The sequence below is a fragment of the Antechinus flavipes genome, chromosome X, assembly GCF_016432865.1.
Source record: "Antechinus flavipes isolate AdamAnt ecotype Samford, QLD, Australia chromosome X, AdamAnt_v2, whole genome shotgun sequence".
Classification (NCBI taxonomy): Eukaryota; Metazoa; Chordata; class Mammalia; order Dasyuromorphia; family Dasyuridae; genus Antechinus; species Antechinus flavipes.
In genome coordinates this window covers 22,515,672-22,524,272 of record NC_067404.1, presented here as the reverse complement: position 1 = coordinate 22,524,272, position 8,601 = coordinate 22,515,672, and the positions used below count along the sequence as shown (strand labels likewise).

At 47.9% G+C, this 8,601-nt stretch overlaps 1 protein-coding gene across 1 annotated transcript; it reads left to right on the top strand.

Moving 5' to 3' along the window:
• The first annotated feature begins 1,452 nt into the window (after window positions 1–1,452).
• On the top strand, window positions 1,453–7,179 carry LOC127542769 (heat shock transcription factor, Y-linked-like). The gene is made up of 2 exons (XM_051968558.1): window positions 1,453–4,877; window positions 6,027–7,179. The coding sequence occupies exons 1-2, from the start codon at window positions 4,344–4,346 to the stop codon at window positions 7,080–7,082; spliced, it is 1,590 nt and encodes a 529-aa protein (XP_051824518.1). The 5' UTR covers window positions 1,453–4,343; the 3' UTR covers window positions 7,083–7,179.
• The last annotated feature ends 1,422 nt before the right edge of the window (window positions 7,180–8,601 follow it).

The following is an 8,601-nucleotide window of genomic DNA, read 5'->3' as shown; positions in this document are numbered from 1 at the left end:
CGATTACCCAGAAATAAGTCCCACTAGAGGTACCTCACATGACAAAGCTAGTCACATTGAGTAAAATAACCATACTTGGTCTTATTCTAGCTATTCTAAACACCACAGGAAAGAATTCATTAGGTGAGAGTTCTCTTAAAAGCACCGTGATGTTTTGGTTAGAGGGCTGCCCTTGAAATCAGTAAAACTTCATTTCGGTCCTGCCTTGGAAACACTGTGAGGCCACCCAAATCGGTTCATTTATTTTTAATACACATTGCTTTATGAAGCATGTGAAGTGGAGAGGAAAATCAGAGCAAGAGTGAAAAACCAGGGGGGGGGGGGAAGGCAGAAAAAGAAAGTGAACATAATGTGTGTTGATTGACATTCAGTCTCCTTAATTCTTTTTCTGGATGCAAAAGACATTTTCTGTCCAAAGTCTATTAGGATTGCTTTGGATCACTGTATCCAAATCACTTGAACTAGAGCTTCTTCAACTTTTCCCACTCATGACCTCTTTTAACTCAAGAAATTTTTATGTAACCTCTGATACGTAGCTATATAAAATATAAAAGATACAAAATAAACACCTGTTGATAATAAACCATTGTTTCGCGACCCCTACGTTCACCTACATAAGGTCACAACCCAGTTTATGAAGCTTTGACTTAAACTCCCTGAGTCTGGGGTCAGCTAAGATTATTATCACATAGAAGCGAGTTGCATTCCCCCCGGGGGGAGGGATCATTAAGCCCTTGACATTAATTCATTAAATTAGAATGGATAGGTTTTCACAATTCAAAAGGAAAATTATACATTCCCACTAAGTTAATTGGAACAATGAAGTAAAATTTCTCTAGGAAGTCAAAAAAATCCCACCTTTTGGGGCTCTTAAGTGAAAGACTTGAGCAGGACATGGGGGAGGGAAAGTCACAAGAAGATGTGAGTTCAAATTCTGACTAAGACACTTCCTAGTCGTGTAATCCTGAGAAAGTCACCATCTCCTGGGCCTCAGTTTCCTCAGCTATAAAATGAAAGAGTTGCATCTGGTAGCTTTCAACGTCCCTTCCAACTCTAAATGTGAGCTTTAGTGTGGCCATATTTCAGTCAAAAGGAAATCCCTAAAATTGAGCAGTTCTGTTTCTTTTGGGCGGGTGAGGAGGCAGAATGTTGTTGCTTTTTTGTTGTTGTTCATGTTTAGTTAGTAAATTAATTAATAAATGATTATATCTTTATATAATGATATTATATATAATATCTATGGAAAGATAAATAATCTCTTTACCCTTAGGCTCTTTTATTTCTAAATCAGCAGTTCTTCCTAGCCTTCATTTGTGTGTGTGTCAAGTATTAAAGATTTATACCTCAAATTTGCTTCTTCTTTAGCAGTTAAAGGAAATATATGAGAATGCTGAATATTCCTAAAATTTAAAAGTCCTTAGTACCTTATTCATTGAATTGGGGGGGGGGGGGGTTCAGTTTTCTCATGGAGAAAAAAATTAATTTAGACACAACTCAGTCTTATGCATTGTCCACTTCCTCGGCTTCTACAGTCCAGTCCTGGGTGGTAAATTTTGGTGTATGTGGTCTAAATTTCTATTGTGTGGGGAGGGAGAAAGCCAGAAAATCTCTCAGCATCCTATGATAAGCCTCACAATTCAATTATTATCTTTTATTCAAAGCTCAATCCATTTCATTATCTGATCTAAATTACTCTTTAGTTCTTCTGCTACATTGCTGGGCAGCCGGTGTACTATCTCATGCTTGTAGGAGCCCATAACTTCATAAAGAATCTGGAAAATTTCATACTGAACATTGTTTTGTGGTTTCTTTACACTGGAATCCCTCTTCAAGACTGGCATATAATAGAGAATTATCTGTTTGAAGCCCCCAAATTATAGGAAACCATCGTTCGGGGAGGAAATCATGACCATGGGGATCAACAATAACTCCACCTTCTTTCGTTTTATTTTCAAACTTAGCATCTAACTGGGACATTCATGGTCTTTATCAAAGCCATCATATAACTGTCCTTTTTGGGCTAAATCGCCCACCTTAAGGTACGCTGGCCCTGTTCTTGAGGCGAGGGGATTTGGGGTGTCAAGTATTTAAGATTTTCATCTGTTTTCTCATATTTGCTTGTTTTTTTTTTTTTTTTTTTAGCAGTCAACTGGGGTAAATGGTGGTCCAGAGCGGTCTTAGCCCTGGTACAGCTGTGAGCAGGATGATGGGCAGCTCTCCACAAGGGAGCAGCAGGCAGACGGGGCTGGGCAGGAGCTGATGGGTAAGCCCCAGGGATGTTACTTTTTGAAGAACATTTTGTTTTCCACCCAGAATCAGTAGCAAAATGTTCACGTCTTATTGTAATACTTTTTACAATGGGGAGAGCAGCTCTTGTAATTTATGCTGATTATTGTTGCTTGTTCTTCTGCTTCTGGTACTTACCCCACATAAAGATACAGATCAGGACAACTGGAGATGGCTCCGGATGCAGTGCGAGACCTTGGTCTTTTTCAAGTTGAAGTCTAACAGGTCTCAGCTTGACTGAGATAATTCCCAATCACCGATGAAGGCTAGGTAAGAAATGGAGCAGAGAATGGCCTCTTTTACCTAGTCTACCCCCCCCCGCCCCCCACCAAAAAAAAAGAATAAAAAAAATCAATCTGGCCCCAGATAGCTCTGGTGGGGGAAAGTGAGGCAGATGCCCTTGCCCAGGCCTCCCTCATTTCAGTCCAACTTACCTGCTCGTCATGGCATCACCTCCCCATGGCACTGGAGAGTAAGGGACAAATGACAACCCCAAATAAAAAGGATGAGGATCTTGTAGTCCTGCGATGCAAAGCAAGATAAGTTCCTCTGCGATGGGGTTAGAGGAAGAGAGGAGGATTTTGGGTGAAGCTTGCTGGGAAAAATTGGTTGGCACTGTTCCCTGAGGGAACGTGGGCAGTTCACTTTCCCTTCCGTTTGGACGGAGCAGGGGAACCCGCCGCCCTGTTTTGTAAGTGCTTTTGTGCCTCGGTGTTTTCTTTTTCAAAAGGAATCGATTCATTTTGTTTCAACCCAGTCTACCAGCCCCGTGATGCCATGGGGTTTCTGAGCGAGGCGAGTCAGCGAGCGAAGCCCATGCCAGTGGAAGGTGTCGAAGTGGGCTTCGGGGGCCCCTAGTCCAAATCCTAGCTCTTCCACTTATCTTTGTGACCTTAGACAAGTCACTCTGTGTCAGGCCTCAAGTTTCTTCTTCTATAAAGGGAGACAGTGGGAGCGGAAGGCATCTGAGCTCCTTTCCAGCTGTACATCTATGGTCCTCTGACTGTGGCCTGACCTTTATCGCCCGTGGCTGGTAGTGGACCGATTTGCAAATGGTATCTTTTTCCTTTTAAAGAAGCGTGTACCCCAAATTGTGCCCTGCCTAAGAACTCGGGTCGCTGCGCAAAGGATTTCTGAGCGTGCGCTTTCCTTTGGTGAGTAACAGAGAGACTCCTGGCTTTGGGAAATAAAAGGCTTCGAATATATAGCTCAATGAGAGGGCAAAGAGTAAAGAAGCTCTCCCTTCCGTGCCGGGCAGCTTGACACGGAGCCAATTCTGGAGAGGAGAGATCAGGGAGTGGATTGATTATCCATTCCGACTCCGGCCGTGAGAAGTCTCTCCGGCTTCTGGACTTTGCTGAAGCCATAGAGATTCAGCTGAAATTAGGCTTCTGGAAAAATTTCCCTTTTGCCCCTTGGGAATGGAATTTTCAGAGCTGACAGGTGGCTTTAAGGAGCCCTCGTCTAAGTAACTTCTTTAGCCTAATCGTTATTGTGGTGCCAACGAGGAAACCAAAATTATCCCGTGATGTCACCTGCAGTCAGTCCCTTGTGTCGAGCAACGTAAAGACTAGCAGCTTTAGAGAACGAGATGCTTTGTATATCTCTAGCTCAGCGCGAAGGCAAAAGGTCAGTTCGTTTTCCTCCTGTGCCGGTCTCGCTGCCAGGGAGCCGACTCTGGAGATAAGAACTCAATAACAATGTTACTATCCATTAGAACTCTGTCCATTAATTGTATGAAATTAGGCTCATATATAAACTTGGCTTTTTCACAGCACTGAGCAGAACATCGAAAGGGATTTTCAGAGCTGACAGGTGGCTTTAAGGAGTCCTCATCTCTGGGAAACTTCTTTAGCCTCATCAGCATCGTGGTGCTCGCTAAGAAACCCAAATCAGCCTGTGATGTCAGGGCTAGGAAACCGGAGACACCATTATGATGTCCTAGGCTCCCTTTAAGTTTCTTGTCAACTGTCTTTTAGCCTGCTTCCTGGCCGAAAAGACTGAGCAGATTGGATGGCTGCAGCCGAGTGAAAACGCCGGGGAGTCAGAGATTAAACATGGATTCCGAGAAATCCCAATCTGAAGAACATTTTCCTGGAGGTGAAGCCACTGACACAGAGCAGAGCAGTAATTCGCCTTTCTCTTCTGCACCTCCCGAGGAAGGGGAGATACCGATTCTGGATGCTGACCTGAGGGCTCTGGTTGAAGAAAATGCTTTTCAGGCTTTGACCGAAGGACCCTTAGCAAAAAGAACATGTTTCTCATTTTCCACTGAGAGTCTGGCCATGGAAGAGAGTGAGTTTTTCTCCCTTACCTTTCCCAGAAAGCTTTGGAAAATAGTCGAAAGCGACCGCTTTAAGTCCATTTGTTGGAATGAAGATGGGACCTGCATCGTGATAGATGAGGAGCAGTTTAAGGTGGAGATTTTAGAGAAGAAGAGCGCTATCAGGATCTTTGAGACAGATTGCATGAAGAGTTTCATCCGCCAGCTGAATCTCTACGGCTTCAGCAAAGTCCGGCAAGACGTGGAGAGATCTGCCTCCCTGCATGAATTTTTGGTGGAAGAAAGAGCGACTTATCCATTAAACAAGGTAACTTCAATAACCTGTGATGTGACCCTTAATTCAACCGAGTAATCTCATTTCACTGATTTCAGGCAAGAGCTTAGTTTGGCCCTCTTAGGTTTCCCATGCCAAAAGGAAGTTGCTTTTTAGCAGGAGCCGTTTACCCTGTAATCTCAAGTATGCAAATTCCCATTTCTAGATCACGAGGCTAAAGGTGGCTTGCTTGGCTTTGCCCGAACTCCATTGCTCTGAAACTTGCTTGCGTTTTGAGAAACGCCTGGCTACAAAGTATTTTCAGTGGGATTTGATTGTTCTGTAGACATAGAGAGCCTAGCTAGAATAGAATATGCTATATTCCTAGATATTCTAGAGAATATTCATCGGATACTATTGAATTAAACTAATAAGAATAGATAATATGATTCCTATTAGAATACCACATTCTATAATGATGGGTAAGGGTGACAGTTTTCATTAGAATCGCTCCATTCGTGTTGCTAGAGTGCTCAAGTTGGGCTCGGAGCAAGTATTTCAGTGCAATAAAATGGCACTTGAAATCATGGGAAATGTGGAGTGCTATCCCTTTGAAATAGTCCATAATTAGGAAGCATTCCGACCTCCCGGTGACTAATTCGCAGAGTTTGGCGGGGTTTTCCCCAAGGGTTGCCCACTCGTGAGTGAGGGGATCTTGTGTCACTTTGCCTCTTCCCCGCCTCGACCCACAGTTTTTCAAAGAGATTGCCACTGAGCACGTTGAGACTAAACCTGCTCGGTTGTGACGTGTTTTAGGGAGCTGCTTCTCTAGTGCAAGGGTTCTCAGGCTTTTGGTCTCGGTATCTTCCCAGGGTTCAAAAGCGAGGATCTGTGCCAAGAGATTGGCTTTCTGTGAGTTATATGGAGAGCTATTTCCCACGTTAGAAATAAAAACGAATTTTGTGGCCCCTTCCCAAGAGTTTCAGACCCACCCCCACCCCCCACCCCCAGAAGTCTCCGGACCCCACTTTGGAGAACCACTGTTGTGGTGAGCGAAATGAAAGAGGTAGCCAAAGGCTAAGGGTTTAGCTAGCTCCCCCAAATCTATGATTTGCAAGGAGGAGAGTGTGAGATGGATTTCCGTGGCTAGAAACTTTTCCTCGGTTATCTGGGATTGACTTTTTTTTCCTTTTGCTTTTTTAGTTACAGCTGTACTGCAACCCCAGTTTTAAAAGAGGCTGCCCTCAATTGCTCTCAAAACTGAAGAGAAGAGTGGGGGTGAAAAACACAAGTTGCCCTCCTTCCTTGCCGAACCAGAGTCCCGGCGAGAGTTCCGTAAAAGAGCATCACCCTAACCAGGAAGACCTGAAATGTGCACCCGCCGGCAAATGTGCCAAGAAGCGCAGCGTTTCCGCTGCCGCAGCCTCTGCCTGCTGTTCCTCCGCCTGTTGTTCCTCCGCCTCCGCCTCCGCCTCTGCCTCTACCTCCGTCTCCGCCTCTGCCTCTACCTCGGTCTCCGCCTCTGCCTCTACCTCCGTCTCCGCCTCTGCCTCTACCTCCGTCTCCGCCTCTGCCTCTGCCTCTACCTCCGCTTCTACCTCTGCCTCCACTTCGGTCTCCGCCTCCACCTCTGTCTCCGCCTCCACCTCTGCCACCGCCTCCACCTCTGCCTCGGTCTCCACCTTTGCCTCGGTCTCCACTTTTGCCTCGGTCTCCACTTCTGCCCCCGCGCCCGTCTCTTTTCTTGCTCCCGCTGTGGCTTCTACTTCCAGAGAGACGGGGTCCAGAAGCGCGGAGGTGAAACAGGGCGGCGGAAAGAAGGCCGCTCCCGGCAACAGCGGCGCGCTTTCCCGAGGGGGCTTCCCCGCCGGCCCGCTCCTGAGCGGGGGGTTCCCGGCGCCCGCCAGGCTCAGCCAGTTCGGCCCCTTCCACCTGCCCCCCCTGATGGGCCACCGCCCCCTGCATCCCGACGGGCTGGCCGCCCCCGCCTCCCTCTTTCACGCCCTCCACAACGGCTCCCTGCGGCCCGTGATGTACCCGGCCATGTATTCGGAGCTGACCGCCTTCCAGGCGCATGTGGCCGGCCTGCTGCCCTTCTGGGGCCCGTGCTACTCCATGCCCATGGTGACCACCACGTCGGCCGTGTCCGTGTCCCTGCCGGCCGAGAGCCGCCCCCCGCAGTATCAGCACTGCCCCGGCTGCAGCTGCAACTCGACGCACAACGGCCCACCCCCGGAGAGGGATCCCAGAGGCAACTGATCCTCGGGCTACCCCGGGGGATGCTATCCACCCCCCCACCCACCCCCACACACCAGGTTCCCCCCTTTTTTTCAAAGAGGCATGACACTAACCATCAGATCTGAAGAATAAAATTTATGGCTTCTATCCTGGTTTTTTCTTCTTTCTCTCTGGTGACCTCCATCGGCAATGGGGGAGGGAGGAGGGGGAGGGTAGTAGGGGAGAAAAGTTGGGGGAGACTTAGGGGGCAGAAATTGTGGGCAGGAAATGGGGGAAGAGATGTGAGGAGAGGGAAATGGGGAAGAGATGAGGAGCAGAGATGTGGGGGGAGAGAGTGTGAGCAGGGGAATAAGAGAAGAGATATGGGGGGAGAAATTGTGGGCAGGGGAATAAGAGAAGAAATGTGGGGAGAGGGAAATGGGGAAGAGATATGGGGAGAGATAGTGGGAAGAGAAATGGGGGAAGAGATGTGGGGGGTAGAGATGTGTGGGGAAATAGGGGAAGAAATGGGGGAGAGGGATAGTGGACAGGGGAAAGGGTGAAGTGATGTGGGGGGTAGAGATGTGTGGGGAAGAAAATCAATGAGAAGATTGGGGGGAGAAATTGTGGGCAGGGAAATGGGGAAGAGATGTGGGGGGCAGAGATTGTGGGAAGGGAAATGGAGAAGTGATGTGGGGGTAGAGATGTGAGGGGAAATGAGGGAAGAATTGGGAGAGGGATAGTGGGCAGGGAAATGGAGAAGTAATGTGGGGGGCAGAAATTGTGTGAAGGGAAATGGAAGAAGAGATGTGGGGGTAGAGATGTGAGGGGAAATGGGGGAAGAAATGGGGGAGAGAGTGAGCAGGGGATTGGGTGAAGAGATATGGGGGGAGAGATTGTGAGCAGAGAAATGGAGAAGAGATGTGGGGGTAGAGATTGTGTGGAGGGAAATGGAAGGAGAGATGTGGGGGGTAGAGATGTGAGGGGAAATGGGGGAAGAAATGGGGGAGAGGGATAGTAGGCAGGGGAAAGGGTGAAGAGATGTGGGGGGAGAGATGCATGAGGAGGAAAATCAAGGACAAGATGTGGGGAAAAGAAATTGTGGGTGGAGAAATGAGGGAAGAGATGTGAGGGAAAGAGATTGTGGGGAGGAAAATGGGAGAAATGATGTGGGGGGTAGAGATGTGAGGGGAAATGGGGGAAGAAATGGGGGAGAGGGATAGTGGACAGGGGAAAGGGTGAAGTGATGTGGGGGGTAGAGATGTGTGGGGAAGAAAATCAATGAGAAGATTGGGGGGAGAAATTGTGGGCAGGGAAATGGGGAAGAGATGTGGGGGGCAGAGATTGTGGGGAGGGAAATGGAGAAGTGATGTGGGGGTAGAGATGTGAGGGGAAATGAGGGAAGAATTGGGAGAGGGATAGTGGCAGGGAAATGGAGAAGTAATGTGGGGGGCAGAAATTGTGTGAAGGGAAATGGAAGAAGAGATGTGGGGGTAGAGATGTGAGGGGAAATGGGGGAAGAAATGGGGGAGAGAGTGAGCAGGGGATTGGGTGAAGAGAT